At 30.9% G+C, this 17,358-nt stretch overlaps 1 protein-coding gene across 4 annotated transcripts; it reads left to right on the plus strand.

Moving 5' to 3' along the window:
- The first annotated feature begins 7,739 nt into the window (after positions 1 to 7,739).
- Positions 7,740 to 16,531, plus strand: LOC124824675 (U-box domain-containing protein kinase family protein). Of its 4 annotated transcripts, none has more exons than XM_088109263.1 (10): positions 7,740 to 8,129; positions 9,048 to 9,255; positions 9,714 to 9,835; positions 9,902 to 10,023; positions 12,068 to 12,258; positions 12,776 to 13,098; positions 13,495 to 13,596; positions 13,840 to 14,268; positions 14,614 to 15,366; positions 16,089 to 16,531. In XM_088109263.1, the coding sequence occupies exons 2-10, from the start codon at positions 9,057 to 9,059 to the stop codon at positions 16,269 to 16,271; spliced, it is 2,424 nt and encodes an 807-aa protein (XP_087965389.1). In that variant the 5' UTR covers positions 7,740 to 8,129; positions 9,048 to 9,056; the 3' UTR covers positions 16,272 to 16,531. The 4 variants fall into 4 exon arrangements, with proteins under 4 accessions (XP_087965389.1, XP_087965388.1, XP_087965390.1 ...); XM_088109262.1 differs by having other exon boundaries at positions 7,741 to 8,129; positions 9,025 to 9,255; XM_088109264.1 differs by having other exon boundaries at positions 7,741 to 8,129; positions 9,025 to 9,255; positions 9,756 to 9,835.
- Positions 16,532 to 17,358: the final 827 nt, after the last annotated feature.

Consider the following 17,358-nt stretch of genomic DNA (forward strand, 5'->3'; position numbering starts at 1 on the left):
ATGTTTTTTAAACATTGTGTATTTTTTTATATTTACATTCTAATTGTCAATGAATGTACATTATCTTAAATTGTTAATAAAATTAATTTTTATTATTTGTTGTGTACCTTACAATTTTATATATTTTATTTATTTGTTATTATAAAAAACAAATTTGATTACATTAAAAAATTATGAATGTAGGTGGAAAATTATAAATAAAGGAGGTTTCAAACCTGTATAAAATAAGTCATTAATAGGAGAGATTAAAACCCTTCACAAAAAAACCTCTACAATATAAATATGATACCAGGGGTCATTAAAAACCTCCGCAAATTAATAGCTACGACTCTAATTGCGAGAGTTTCAAAAACCCTTGGAAATTAATTTGTGGAGGGTGAAAACCTTTGCAAAATGAAAAAATAACATCCATTAAATAACAATTTTTTTTGTAGTGGTTGGTGTTGTATAAAAATGATTGTTTTTGAAATATTTTTCGCAAAATTACAAGTCTTTAAATTTTTCTTGAATCGCAAGTAAAAATGTATACAATGTGATAGTATGTGTATTCGAATACAAGTAATATGCAATCGATTAAATGCAGAGTTAGGGAGAAGAAGATTCAAACTCTGAGTTTTTATACTGGTTCAGCCAAGCCTACATCTAATGTCCTTCCGATCAACCTTAGACCGAAAGCCAATTACACTATAAGATCTGAGTTTTTACAACAAGGTTTTTACAGCGACCTCACTCGTCAAAATGTAAAGAACCTCTCTAACTCATTAATCTAAGATAGCCAGACTAGCAGCAAGAACAATCCACTCCTGCAGTCAACCCCTTTGAGATCCCCCTCAAAGTCAAGAACCACGTGGTCTTCTTCCTATATACACCACAGGGAAATAGCAACACTAAAGCGTTTGCAAGAGCTTCCTAATCTAGCAGTATGCACCTCTGTTGTGCAGAATGATCAGAAAGTTTGAATCAATCAATCCAGCTTCTCAAGAAAACATCAAGACTTGTTCACCACGACAATTCTTGTTTCTTGGAGCGGTTTCCTCTTCTATAAAACTTTAAAGCATTTATCTGAAACAAATATGAAAGTGTTAAAATCAATTGTCTTACAGAATTTCAAATCATGTGTCTATGTATAACATAAGTCAAATCAGACGCATTTAAATTGATTATGCTATTAATCTAATCGATTTCATCTCACAGTTATAACAGATTAACAGCAGTTAAAGTCATTAATTGAATGCACAATTAATGTAATCGATTTGTAATTAATATTTGGTCAACATATTTAAAAATATGACCATTGTGACCGTTATGTCAACTAATGAAATAGTTTTCAAATCTTTAACAAACTTAATTGAATACAAGATGCATGTAATCGATTCAGTTTTAACACTTAGTATATTTTTTTTGAAAACTTTTCTTCTCAAAATTCATCACAATACACTTGAAAAATATTTGTGCAAATACATGAGTTTTAATCAATTTAACCACTAACGTAATCGATTTAAAACTTGTTGTTTTGCCACAGTTTAAAGTTTAAGTTGTCTGATGACTTTAATTGATTATCACACCATTGTAATCGATTAAGTCATACAGATATGCTTGGTGCATGTGATTTTTCCATTTCAAAACTCATATTATGCATACACAGATATAATCACATTTCCAACATAGTAGTATGCAATAATCAACATGATATGTTCACAATTATGCTTATACATATCTCACAGTAAGCATATACGCATATAACACATATAACACAATACATATACATGTGTTTTTATTAACTATGTGTTGTCATCATCAAAAACAGATATCATAGAGATTGTGGGTTTAGCTAAACATGGGTTCCCCCTTTTAACAATCTCAACAACAAGTTCATTTGAAGATGCATGACAAATTAAACAATGATTTGGTTCAAATGTAACTTTTAATCCTTTATCACATAATTGGTTAATGCTAAGGATATTATGTTTCATCTCACTAACAAGTAAGACATTTTCAATGATATATGAAGAAGGTGTTTGTATTTTACCAATACCAACGAGTTTACCCTTACTGTTGTCCCCATATGTGACATAACCGTCTGTTTTGTAAGATAGGTTGATGAACCTTGTAGGATATCCAGTCATGTGTTTGGAACATCCGCTATCCAAATACCACATGACTTCTTTTTCACCTTTTTCTTCATTGTTTCCAGTCTGTGCAGATTTGGCCATCATGCTTAAATCTGTTTGTTGTTTTGGGTGTTTGCAAACATCTTTTCTACCTTCATTTTGGTTCTGCATATCTTGGTCTCTAGAGTGCTTTTGATTTTCTACAAGATTCACGTCAAATTTCCTTTTGCATGTCAAGAATTTCGAGAACCTTTTAGCCATCAAATTTGTGTCTTCATTTTCTAGATTTTTTGTAGACTATAGGATGTTGGTGAATCTTTTCTCCATATGATTTGATCTCTTTGATATATTTGTCCTAATAGGCTCATGAGAACTGTTAATAAAAAAACTTCCATACACCTTTGTCTATTGAATTCAAGAAATCATTATCAACTACACTTTTGCTCATGGTTTGAGACATATTGGCCATCAAGAACAAATTAATTGATTATACTTAAAACCTAACCGATTAAAATTCGAGTAAAATTCGAATTCCCAACTCTAGTGCCAATTGTAGAAAAAGTGATGACTTATATCTCAACAAGAGGGGGGTGGTGAATTGGTTAGCCCTTTAAAAAATTGTTCTTTCCAAAAGCATTTCAAAAGCTTTTCAAAATCTTTAAGTTTTCTTGAAATCAATTTGAAAAGTATATGAACAACAATAAAAGAGAAGGAAAGAGAGATCAACACAAAGGTTTATACTAGTTAGGCCAAGTCTACATCCAGTCTTCCTTCAACAATCTTAGTTAAAGTGAACCACTATAATGATAGAGTTATACAAGGAAGAATACAAAGAACTCCTCTCTCAACTCTCCCTCCCAAACTCAATATCACTTACAACACAAGATGTGAACACCTCACAATCTCACAACCCAGAAAGTAATCCCAACTTTTTGTACACCTTGATAGCAATCCAACTCTCAATGCAGAACACACAAGTTCTCCTCTTGGCTCACAACTACATGAAACACAATCCTCTTGATTGTAGTGTAGACATTGATCCTCAAAGAGTACCCCTCAAGTGCATAATATGATCAGCAATGAATAAGCATAACTATCTTTCAAGAATCTTGATGAATTTCTTTCCAAATGAATGATCTTGATTCTCCAAGAAGTCTGGGACGCTCCTACAATCGATACTTAACAAACAAGTCAGTTATAAAAGTGTAAGTACATATATTCGTATTGAATAAGCACGCAACACGTCTATTTATAGAATTTTTCAAACCAAACGCAGTTTAATCGATTATGTTTTTAAAGTAATTTGTTAAGATTTTCTTTCGGCTTTAATAGTTTTACATTCGTTTCATATTTAAGTGATTAAATGGCGCATGTAATCGGTTAAGCAAATCATACAAGCCAACAACAAACACATACGACTGTTATAGGTACTTATGATTTTCAATGAAAATGATTAAACACTTTAACTGATTATGAAACTTATGTAATTGGTTAAGTTTCATACTTAAGCAAGTTTGAAAATCATTTTCCATTCTAAATACATCAATGCACTCAACAAACACATGCTGGCATATCAACGTTTTTTAATCGATTATACAACTAATGTAATCGGTTAAAACACAACTATTTTGCCCCTGTTAAGCATGTACTGAAATCTGAAGAAATTTAACAGATTATATATAAACAATTTAATCGATTATTTCTTCCAAATATACAAAGTGCAATATGTTTCAACTTATGATTCATTTTCATGTAATGAATGCATATAGCAATCATTTCAAGCACACACATAATAAAGATCAAGCAATAGTTTTGTCATTTGTTGTGCAAGAAACTACAAAACATTTTTGTTCATCATAAAAAACGCATATGTGAGATGGGTTTTGCTAAACATAACTCCCCCTATCAACAACCACGATGCCGATATTCGGTAGTCGTCAACTATTCTTACCACACCGAGTACACCTTGTGAAGACTCTTCAAACTCCTTCTAGCAAAGACTTCTCACTCTTAAAACCGAGAGAGGGTGTGTTTGCAGAATACCTTTTGATGCCCAAGTTAGTTGGGTGCGTCAGGTAGTAGTAAATGTTGTAATGATCACTATAAATTATTTACCTCGATGGTTGTACTATTTATAGGATGATCATAATGTTTACGAGCTCTCACCTACATGGGCATGGATGGGCCCAATGGCTCATTTACCTCATGATTCAGTTGTTTGATCCAAATTATGGTAAGTTATAGAGTAATACGCCATTAGTTTTGTTAGTCTGAAAGGTAGTCAGACAAACCTGCTTATGGTTGGGTAATGGTGGTCATATAGGTTGGCTTGTGGCGGAGTAGAAGTAGTCATATATTGTACTTATATGACCGACTTATGGTTGGGTAGAATCAGTCAGACATTGTACTTACAAGGCCGACTTGTGGCCGAGTAGAATCAGTGACATTATACTTATGAGGCTAGCTTGTGGCTAGGTAGAATCAATCACACAGGTTGTGGCCGAGTAGGTCAATTAGCTTTAGTAAGTGACACATGGTATTGATAGGAAGCACGTAGTCCTAATAAGCAACACCTAGCTATCAGCAGACGACACCTAGGTATCGATGGACAACATCAAGTCCTGGTTGGCAACACACAGTCCTTAGCAAGCAACACATGACACTGAGCTAGCAGCACGTAACCTTCGGAAGGTAGTACTCAGCCTTCCGCATGCAACACATGACTTTTAGCAAGCAACAATTAACCTTCGACAAGTAACACTCAATCCTCAACAGGCAACACCTAACACTCACTGATAGACGACACCTGACTCTCGATAGACAACACTTAGTTATAGTAGTCAAACACTTAGTTATAATTAGTTATAATAGTCAACACGTTTTAATAGTTGGCACTATGCAATTAGTTTTTTCTCGCTTATGTTTCCATCCAATTATTTTTTTTAGTAACATCACTAACATTTCTAGTTGTTATTACTATCTACTACTATTATAACCATCATCATGTAATAATTTATTATTATATTAGACCCGTTTATTTTATTTTTCTTTAAAAAATACTAAAAATAAGTAAAGTTCCAAATTTTGATGTGTTTATCAACTTTATTCATGTAATCATTCAGTTATAAAATAAGTAGTTTTTTTTTTCGTTTTTTAAGAATTAAACCTTATTTGGTTTTTAAATTTAAAATATTAATTTTAAAACACTTATTTTAAGTTTAAATTATTAACTAATTATCTTCATTATTTTATATTTTATATTTTATTTGTCTTTATTATTATTATTATTATTATCAAAGTCATAAACTATTTAAGTTTATCACCATCTATCATCACTTTAAGTATAAATTAGTGTAGAAAGAATATACTATTATTATTTTTCATTATAATTTTCAGATCACTATAATTGTTTAATACATCCTATTATCTTTTCATCATTAATATTATTCTTTCGTTAAGTTGCATGAAACATGCACAATATACCGTCAATACCTTTTTCTTTTCTTTTGAACAAGCATAGTGTAATACTTTTTTTAAAATAAAATATTTTTCAACTGAAAATTCAAGACTAATTTATTAAAATACTGAGATTTTTGGGAATTTGTTCTTTGGTGTTATCTCAGTCCATATATTAAAATACTACAATAATGATTCTAATATATTAATTTTTTAAAACATTTTATTATATCAAAATTAATATATTTTAAAAATATAATAAAAGAATAATAAAAAATAAAGACGAAGTTAACTATTTTTTTATCACATTGGTTGTTAAAAAATAATAATTGTTAAAAGATATAAAAAGTTGCTTTAAAATAAAATATAAGTTCTTTTCACTTTTGATTTCACATCACAAACTTCTATGATACTACTACTAACTAATAACGTATGAAAAATGTTGCTGATTTTATTGTTTTTTAATTGATCATAAAGAACAGTGTAATTGTAACCTAATTATTTTATTGGAATTTTGTGGTGTAAGCTATAAAAGTCAATCTCAGTGGGGTTTGGTGTGTCTATTCTAACTATTTAAATTACTATAAAAAAAATCACTTAAACAAGTTGGGAAATTGACAAAAAAAAAGAATAATTGAATCCAAATACAAATACTTTGACCAAATAATTTATTATCTAGATGTTCACTTTTTTTCTATTAGGCCTCTTCTTTTGAGTGGATTTGAGGGGATTTGAAGATAAATTTTTTTGTTGTTTATTTGAGTGAATTTGGAGGTAAATGAGAGTGAATTTAGAAATAAAATTTGTGAGAATTAGTGTAGAATTGTATTGACGTGACAAATTAAAAAAATTTAGTAGATATAGATAAAACTTTTTTTTTTTAAAATTACATATACAGATGTGTTGTTTTTTTTCTATTAGTCTCTGTTTTAAATTAAAGATATATTTGTATTTATAATTTTTTATAATTTGACATTGAATTTTTAGTAATATTATATTAATTTTATTTTTTTTATAAAAACATTTAATAAATATATAGAGAAATAAGATTATATCTGTTATTCAAATACGTACAAATTTATATGTCAGTTAAATATTATAAATAAAAATAAATATGAAATCTTACTTTTAAATGAAACGAAGACTATTTTAAATGAAACGAAGACTAAGTAAAATGTAGTTTTCGTCTTTTCCAATCATTGAATAAGACAACGTTTGAATTTAAAGTTATCAATTTGAAATTAATGAAATTTTAATTTTTAGAATTATCAGTTTGACGATATTTTTATCTTATGTTAAAGACTTTTTCACCAACCATCCAAAATTATCTATAATTTTAACATTTGTAACTTTCTTAAAATAATTTATTTTTTCTATTTATAACTAGTGTAAACTTGTTTGTTTTTATTTTTTATATTAAAAAAAAAATTAAAACACTAAAAAAAGTTATCAAAATGGTTCACAATATTATAGGTAACACAAATAATAACACAATCTAAAGAATTATCACAATTTTAAAGATGAAATAGTAAGAAAATATTGATGAAAAACAAATACAAAAAAATGTTATAGATGTACCATTAATTATTAATTTTCTATCACAAATGATCTTAATCTTAATAATTAGAGTAAATACAATATATAGTTATTAAAAATAAAGCCATTTTAATAAAATTGTGTACATGAATATTTATTTATTATTCTTAATCTATTAATAAAAAGAATATAATAAATTCTTAAAATGTATATAAATAAATTGTGATGGAGGGGCAATTTGCTTTGATTTTATTTATTCTTTTTACTCTGACAATGATGAGTTGTTATCATTTATAACTTTGATGTGTATAGATTAATTTAATCACTGATTATTAATTTGTGATATCAACCAGTGGTGTCAATTTCGATAACTAAATTATTCTAAAATTGTGAAGGTCAGAAACTAAATTTTCTGAGTCTTTTTAGAACATCATAGACTAAATGAATTGACTTATAATTTTAATGATTTACCTTATGATATGATTCCAGAATATTCCATTAAACACATTCAACAGCTTTGGCAGTTAACATAAGACAAGAAACATCATATTATTAAAAGAAAGTGTTACCATTTCAAGTCTCAATTTCTTGGTTTAAACTAAAACAACATGTGTGAGGCGGCTAGAGAGGTTTGACTAATTGAGTTGATAATTGAAATGAAAATGCTCTCAAAAATTGAAAGTAGAAACACCCTTTTTGTGTTGACGGAAATTGCTGTTAGAGTTTGATTGTATGAAAAAAATCCTCGTCATGACAGTGACTTCTTATTTATGAGGTGGACATTGTCTGAAGGCACGGTTAGGTTGATGCATTTAATAGAAAATGTGTCTGATGAGACCATGAATTGCTGTTACTCACGTTCTTTGTTCTTTTATGTGTGAGACAACCATGTAATGAATTTTGGGGTGTCTGGGTGGTGTTCTTGTTTGAGACCTGGGAAAGGTTTCATATAGGAGAAGCTTCTTCACCAACAAGGATTTGAAGCTTTTCACTGTTTCAACATTCAACTAAGCAGGGGTTTGACTGGTAAGTTGAAAAGCCTCCTATGGTTGTTTTTTTGTTTTGTTTTACTTTGTTTGTTTGGTCTGTTTAAGTATATGGATTTCTGAATTTTTATCACACTCTCGTCCCTTTGTCCATGGATCTTTGAAATTTCCTTTTTTCATCATTTAAAGTTGATAATTGCACACTGAGTTCTTTCTGGGGATTGTTTACAGAGTTGGGAATTTGGGATTAGGTTTTTTGACTCATGCATAAAGAGAAGAACTTTGTCCTGTGAAATTCAGAAATTAAATTGTTTTAATTTGGAGCTTGAAACCCTTGTCCTTGATTTATCAGGTTATTTGTAAAATTAATGGAGGTTGCTTTCTCTTTAAAACAAAAATAGTTCCTTTAACACTCATTGTTTTGTATATTTCTAAGATTTCACTCTATAGATAAGTTTTATAGTATCAGTTATATACTGTTAGACAATTTTGCTTTATGTTAATTGATTTTAGCTTGAAATATGACACTGTAACCCTACTTTGTTATGACCTACGTAAGGATAAGACATATTTAGGAAAACTTCTCTATAAATGCTTCAAAAGAGAAGTAAAGCAATAAAGAAAAAAAAAATAAGTATTTTGAAAAGACGAAGTTAGCTTATGCATAAGCTAATTTATAAAAGTTTGATTTTAACTTATATATATATATATATGTTGATTTTCGCTTAATAGAGAAGTTTATTCCATTTTCCTATCTTACTTTCTTCTCTTAAAAATACTTATGAAGAAGTTTATCCTAGTAAGTCCTTAATGTGGTTTAGAAATTTATTGCAAGTGTTTTGACATGAAGCTGTTAAATTTTGTTATTTTTAGTGCCTGCAAGTAACTTGATATTCTGATAGAACATTCATTTTGTTTCTTTTCGGCTGTTACAGATAACTTACATCCTTATTCGTAGGGAAGAGAGATGGAAAAAATTCTGGAAGCAGATGCAAATACTGTATCTCAGCGTTCCTCATCTTCTTCAGTTGTTGCTTTGGCAATCAAGGGTAACAAGAAAAGCAAATATGTGGTACAGTGGGCACTGAATAAGTTTGTTCCCGAGGGAATGATTATCTTCAAGCTGATACATGTTTATGCTACTATAAAAGGAGTTCCAACGCCATGTAATGTATTTTTATGTTTAATGTGTTCAATAAAGTCTGAACTTTATGCATATATTACATTGGGAAACTTCTACAAGTAATGATAACTGCATCAGTCGCACTTGTATCCTGAAGAAGTTTGTTTAGGTGGTCTGGTCTATTTGTAAAGGACTATGACTATCCAATTAGCAGTCTTGCATTGAGCCTCAAAGTTAGGGAATTTTCATATCTGCATAACTTTTGTCAACATGACAAAACTTTAGAACGTGATTTTGGGCCATGTTTCTGTTCTGTTTTCATTTTAATACTTAAGAGTTTTCAGCTGGACAACATAAGTACTTAATTATATGGGTTACTTAAGTTTTTCTATAGAATAAGTAATTTGATAATGCACAAGTGAAGTGACATCTGGTAGAAGATGGATATGAATTAGCAAAAGATTATTTCGTTAGGATAATATAACATTTTTGTATTTCCAGTGGGAAATGTGATCCCTCTTTCACAAGTGCGTAATGATGTAGCAACTGCATTCAAAAAGGAAGTGGAGTGGCAAACAAACCAAATGCTGCTACCTTTCAAGAGATTGTGTGAGCAAAGAAAGGTCAGATATGATAGATCATGTAGATTAATACAATATAGGATTTGTTTTCTGATAGTGTTGGTGCAGGTGCATGTGGATGTTGTACTGATTGAATCAGATGACGTGGCTATTGCAATAACAGAGGAAGTGGCTAAGGGTGCTATCACCAAACTTGTTGTTGGAGCTTCATCTCGTGGCATATTTAAAAGGTATTTGCTGATATGTTGATGCATAGTTCAATAAACCAGTACTTCTGCCAAGAAAAATGATAAGTACTTAAACACTTCAAAAGCTAACTATTAAGGGGAGAGAATCAAACACTTCAATACTCCACCAAGCATCACATACTACTTTGTGTAGGATTTGGACACTCTCTAATACCCAAGTTTTGTATCATAATCTAATCACACATGAGTCCTTAAATTGGATATTGGGATTTAAGAGGACTGTTGCTTTTACCATTAATTACTATTTGTTGGCTGATCACAAATTGTACTTCATTTTTTTCTTTTTAACTATGAAGAGACCTAGCTTCGGTCTCCTAACCTATATCACTGCATAGTTGATTATGAATATTTCTGGTATGAAAAATGCTATGAACATAAACTTTTTAAGCACCTTCTTTTTATTAGAACAAACTTCTAGGGAATCACAAAATTATGTGAAACTCACTTCCTATTGAATGAGTTTCATTTATGATTTTCAATAAATTTCAACCAATAATGGTGTGTTAAAAAATGGTTATTATAATACTCCTTTTTTGAAGTATGATAGGAACACTTGAGGTTGCTTTACCAATAAAATTCAAAATAATGAAATGTATCTTACCTAGACATTTTAGTATGAAATTAGGTTAAATACTCCATGCTAAATAGTGATTGTTCCCTAAACTTAATGGCTCTGTAGTCTCTAATCTCTCCTTGCACTTTAGGACTGATTTTGTCCCTTGTGACAACTTTGTGATCAGTGACAAATTTGATGATATAGGTGAATAAAATAAAATAGGCAAAGTTATCTATTAAAAAACACAACTATATTTGTAAATAATTGATCTTGTACACTATTTTTTTGTCTTTATTTGTTCAAAATGTGTAATCTCCTAGAGCATTATTATAGGTTTTTAAATTTTAAGGCCTGCTTAGAATGACTCATTCTAAAAGATTTTATTTTTTTACTTAATTGTACTTCTGATCTTCTAGTTTAGATTTTTGTTTTCCAAGTTTTCTTTGAATAAAGGAAGTCCCTCTATTTTTAAATTAAACAAATTTAGGCTTGTTGTCAAATTTTTTCTACCTGAAATTTCCAAAATATTAACTTCTATTCAAATATTTGGGGATTTGTGATGGATTTGGGATATGAACAAATTTGGAAATTTATAAGTCACATATCTAGTGGGAGCTTAATAAAATTTGAAGGGTTTAGTAGGATGTGAATTTAGGATCAAAAGAGAGAAGATTTGGAATTTTTTATTTTTGTTGAAATTAAATACTTAGGTAGTAAATTTTGGGTAAAAGAAAGTTTAGAACCATTTAAATGATTTTGTTTGTGATGATTTTCAGTTGGAAGTAAGAATTTGAGAGATATAAGTAGAAAGAAAGTGATAGAGGGACTAATTATAACAATTGAAGACATTCACATTGTCTGTAGGATGGTTTTCTTTTTCTGGTGTGCTCTAAGATGACTTATTGACCAAAATGATTTGTATAAGAACCTGAAAGTTAGTATTTCTTCCAACTTTTGTACATGATATGATGAACCATGGAAGCAGCAAACTTTTCGTAAAACTTCTATGACCAAAATTTTGTTGCAGACTAGATTTAATGTCAATGTTATGATGAGAAAAAAGATTACCAATTCTGTGTTCTAATTTAGGATGGATATTTTGTTAACAATTTTTAACTTTGCCGACAAATTCAGAAGAGTTCTTCCTTCTTGTTTCTTTGTAGTTTGCCTGGACAACTCTGAATTGAGGTGTTTGAATTACCTGAACTAGAACTTCAATTTAATTGATAATAATATTCATGATAAAAACCATTTCTGCGCTTCTCTTAATACTTAGCCTATACGATGATTTTGTTCAATATATGAATATTTAGAGCATGGTTACTTATGGATTTTTAAACTGAATTTAATGATGAGCCTGGAATATTTTACAGTTTGTATCAGTGTTGAGTACATAATGTTTCATTTCAACCAACTATCTTGTGGTCTCTATCTGATTATATTCCCCCTTTACTAATGTATTGTTTTCAGTAAACAGAAGGGTATATCTATGAAAATATCAGTAAGCACTCCAAGATTTTGCACAGTTTATGCTATTTCGAAGGGAAAATTGTCCATACGACAGTCAGACATGCCTATTGATGGAAGCATTGTAGATGATGCTAGTGAAACCAGTTTGTCTTCCAGCAGCTCATCTAACTACACTTCCACCTCTCAGACAGGTCTACTACTACTAGTAACTTCTGCAAAACTATGGTTTAGAAATTTGTAAACCCTTGATAAGTTATGAGATCATATTTAAATTCTTAAATTGCTATCATCATGTCAGCATAGGTACATATCCAATGCCTGAAATTTTCCAATTTGACATTCTTGTGTTCCAGCATTGTTAGTACACAGATAGGCACCTGCTCATATGTCTCCTGTAAATGGTAGACATTCACATTATTCTTCAAATCGTAATTTCCAATGACTCCCCATCTGGATTATTAGAAATAAGGAAATATAATAAGAAATCATCTATATTTAAACTGTGCCACTATATTTTACAGTTCTACTGTGATATTTAATGTTCATATTACTCACCTACATTGCAAATAAAGGCAACACTATGAGGTGCTTGGTTTCAAAGATATGTTTATCTCTTCTCAGAAATTCTAGCCTGTGTTGCATCATGAAAACATCAAAATTGACTATCCCCTGTGTAGTATAATTATTATCATTTTTGGATGTATACAGAATCTGCATCAGTTTCATCATATGCTGGTTTACACTCGTCTTCCCTAGCAACACAACGATTTCAAGCTCTTTCAAGTATAAATAGTGCACTTCTAAGCACAAATCCGAGTTTAAGTGACACTAGCCATTCTAGAGGCCAATCTCTAGATTTTGGGAGAGAAAATACTGCTACCAGCTCTGCCAGAAACTCAGACATTGATCATGCCTTAAGTCGAGTCTCTAGTTGCAAAAGCTTTATTTCTGATACTGAATCTTGGATGTACGATCAAAATTCTATAAAGGATGTGCCACTAGCAACTACACTTCCATCACCTAATAGGCAGGTAATTGAAATTTTTTTTATCTGGCTTGATGAAATGGTACTGATTTCTAGCTCATACATCAGGTGATGGTACCCTATTGGAAAACATAGACATATGTATACATGATTTAACATCGGATGGAAAAGTGTTCATTCCTTTTTTTTTTTATTTAATTTTCGTTCTATCCTATACTTGACAAGTCTCCAGCAACACAAATTTTATCTTCCACTAGAACCAGTTTTTTCATGCAAATGTAAAACTACAAATATGTTGTGCACAATCGAAATTTTTATTAATATGCAATCCTTCATAAAAAACTTTATGTTGCTTGTCATATAGCTATTGCTTCAGCAAATTCTAGATAGATACAACTCCAATTTGCAAGTGAACTTTCTTTTTGATCATTTATTTTATCAGGCAAAATTGAACCTTGAGCTGGAAAAGTTGAGAATTGAGCTAAGACATGTCCAAGGACTTCATGCAGTAGCTCAAAGTGAGAAAGTTGAAGCATCCCGGAAGGTAACATCTGTTTTCTTATTGCCAAAAACACTTTCTTCTACCTAATAAGTACAATAATTTAATGGGACCCCTGCACCCTAGCATACCTAAGTTGTTTCCTTGTTAGGTTCTTTGCTTTGACATCCATAAAGATACATTACCCTATTATAGCAATTGGAAGATGAAGTCACCTTCCATATGCGTGCAACTAAAATCATTGCTGGTATTGTCAAATGGAGTAACATCATTTATTGTTTTGAACAGCTGAATGACCTTAGCAAGAAACGGTCAGAAGAAAGCATAAAAATGAAGGAGATTATTGCTAAGGAGGAGAAGGCAAAAGAATTTGCAAAACTAGAAATAGAGAAATATCAGGATGCCTCCAGAGAAGCTGTATATATGAAAGAATGTGCTGAAAGGGAGGCTGTGGAAAGGAAAGAAACAGAGATGAAAGTGATCCGTGCCACAAAAGAGAAAGAAAAGTTGGAAGGTGCTCTTAGTGGTAATATACTACAGTACCGGAAGTTTACATGGGCTGAAATAGTCTCAGCTACTTCATCTTTTTCTGAAGATCTGAGAATTGGAATGGGAGCATATGGAACAGTGTACAAGTGTAATTTGTATCACACAACTGTTGCCGTTAAAGTTCTCAACACTAATGGAAATCGTGAAAGCAAGCAATTCCAACAGGAGGTATGAATTCTATAAATAAAATAGTAAAGCAAAAATATGTTCCATAATATGAGATAAAAGAATAAGTATATAGCTTCAATGTTGCAGGTGTTTATAGCATTTCAGTCGCAAGTTTGGATTTTCTCATTGATGTATCAAAGTTTATAATCCTAATTCAAATATAATGGTTAGGGTTGGGCAAAAATCCAAATAGTCAAATCTAATACATATTACTTTATGTCAATTTTAACACAACCAAGTTAGTTGTAAGACTGGAACTGAACCAGACAAGAATATTAAAAATAATTATAAGACTGGAACTGAACCAGACAGCAATATTAATTTATATCTTTTCTTTTGTTCTAGTTAGAGATATTGAGCAGAATTCGTCATCCAAACTTGCTGCTTCTTCTGGGTGCATGTCCTGATCATGGATGTCTTGTATATGAATATATGGAGAACGGTAGCCTGGAAGACAGACTGCTGAGAAAAAACAACACATGCCCAATCACATGGTTTGAGAGATTTCGAATAGCTTGGGAAATTGCATCAGCTCTTGCCTTTCTTCACAGCTCAAAGCCAGAACCTATCATTCATCGGGACTTAAAACCAGCAAACATCTTGCTTGGTCGAAACCTTGTCAGCAAGATTGGTGACATTGGACTTAGTACAGTACTCCATTCCGATAATTTATCTACCATGTACAAGGACACAGCACCTGTTGGGACACTCTGCTACATTGATCCTGAGTATCAAAGGACTGGGTTAATATCTCCAAAATCTGATGTCTATGCTTTTGGAATGGTGATCCTACAATTATTGACAGCAAAACCAGCAATAGCACTTGCTCATAAGGTTGAAACTGCAATTGAAGGTGGGAATTTGACAGATATATTGGATCCAGAGGCAGGAGCTTGGCCATTTAAAGAGACACTAGATTTGGCTTTGTTGGGAATGAGCTGTGCAGAACTTCGGCGTAGAGACCGGCCTGATTTAAAAGATCAAGTGCTTCCAATACTTGACAGATTAAAAGAAGTTGCTGATAGGGCCCAACACTCTGCTTCAACTGTTACTATTAAATCCAAACCTCCTAATCACTTTATCTGTCCAATTCTTCAGGTAATCAAATACTCCATATGTGACAATAAATTGATTTTCTATGCCACAATAATTAAATGTAAAACCTACTCATTTGGGTAAACATATTTTAGTGACAACAAACCCAACCTTTTTCCTTATGATAAGGTTGGATACGTCAGATAAAAAAATGTCATAATGTTACTTTAGGTTTAATTACTACTTTGGTTCTTATGCTTGTATTGTTTCTACATTTTGGCCTTAATACCTAAAAGCTAAACATTTTGGTTTGTGCATATACACTTATAATTGATCTCCTCTGTTAAGTGTGTCCAAAGAGCTAAAACCACCACAAATTTTATAGTGCTTGTTAAACCACAAGAACTTGTCACTTTAGCAACAAATTTGTGATAATTTAATAACTTCCCTAAAAAATCTGTACCAGCTCTACACTGTTAATATTGATTTGTGATGGTTTTATCGAATGGTAGGGCCAAAACAGAACTAAATGTTCACATGTAGAGACTGAAAGGTCAGGTTTTTAGGTACAGAGACTGAATGTAAAAACCTCAGATAGTAAAATATCAATTTATAAGCAACGTTTTGAATGATTCCACCTGTAGATTCTGGTAAACAGTCTTCACAAAAACATAAGGAACATTCTGTCCGTGTTAACTAGTTACCATCATAGCTTTAGCCAAACGTTGTTATCCAACTGTCTTGTCAATGTCCTTGAAGATGTCTGTTGTACTTTATTGATGCAGGATGTGATGGATGATCCTTGTGTTGCTGCTGATGGATATACATACGATCGCAAAGCAATTGATAAGTGGCTTGAAGAGAACGACAATTCACCAATGACAAACATAGCTTTACCTCACAAGCATTTAATTCCTAATTACACACTTTTGTCAGCAATTTTGGAGTGGAAGTCCGCAGAATCATGATATCAGCAGCATTTTCTTTCTCCATATTGATATTAAGACCAATATTTCTCTGATTTAGGGTTCTTAGAAACATGTAGCAGTGTCTTGGATGCAGATATTTTTTGTAGTTGTAGGACCTAAGAATGCTGTTTGATTAATTTAGGTAGATTGATTTTCAAGTGTAGATAGATTTGATTCTACTGTCTGACTCTCTATACACTTACCCATGTCAATCTTGTTCTTAGTATAAATAAATAAAACAAGAATCATATTTTTTTGTATACATTTGAGTTTAGTAAGTGTATTATAATGAATAAAACACTCATTTCAAGTATTTAATGCAGTTGGACGTGTAGGATTCAAATTGTTTAAGCTGGAATAACCCTTTGATGGTTCATCCATGTTGGACGACTTATAAGAACCATTTTTACACTCAAGACAAGGGAAAGCTAGAGGAATCCACATAATAATCCGATACACGATACAAAGTTGTGTCTTTAAAAATAATTTTGCTTGCTTAATTTAGAGCTCTACGGAAATAGAATCTATATTATCATTTTTAGTATTTTACTGTTTATGTTTTTATATTTATATGATATATATTCTCTTAACAGTTTTTAAAAAGTCTTAATATAAAATAAGACTGTTTGTATAGATGCAAGTGTTAAAACACTTACATTTTTTTATTTACAGAAAGTAGTGCAATATATACATATATTTTTCGTATGATATTTTCTTATAAATGAAAATATTAAACAAAAATCAACTAACAAAGGAAACTTATACAAATTTTGTAAAAGTAATAAACACTCTTCCAGAATGCATTTTTACATTCGGAAAATTTTGTCTCACACCAGTCAATCCAAAAGATAGAATTGAAAGAGATGTAATAAAAAATATCATGTTAATCATTATTATACATTATTTTGACGTTTTATACTCACAACCCAAATAAAAAACCATAATAAAAAAATACAAGCTTCAGAAATGTGAAATTGGTACCTATATATAAGAAGAGATTTCTTATATACTAAGTTAAAATAATCTTTTAGAGCCAGTTTTAATTCTTAAACCGTAAATTTTTGAGACAACTATATTTTTTAAAAAA

This window comes from Vigna umbellata, chromosome 3 (genome assembly GCF_029865625.1).
Source record: "Vigna umbellata cultivar VRB3 chromosome 3, Vumbellata_1.0, whole genome shotgun sequence".
NCBI classification, from domain to species: Eukaryota; Viridiplantae; Streptophyta; class Magnoliopsida; order Fabales; family Fabaceae; genus Vigna; species Vigna umbellata.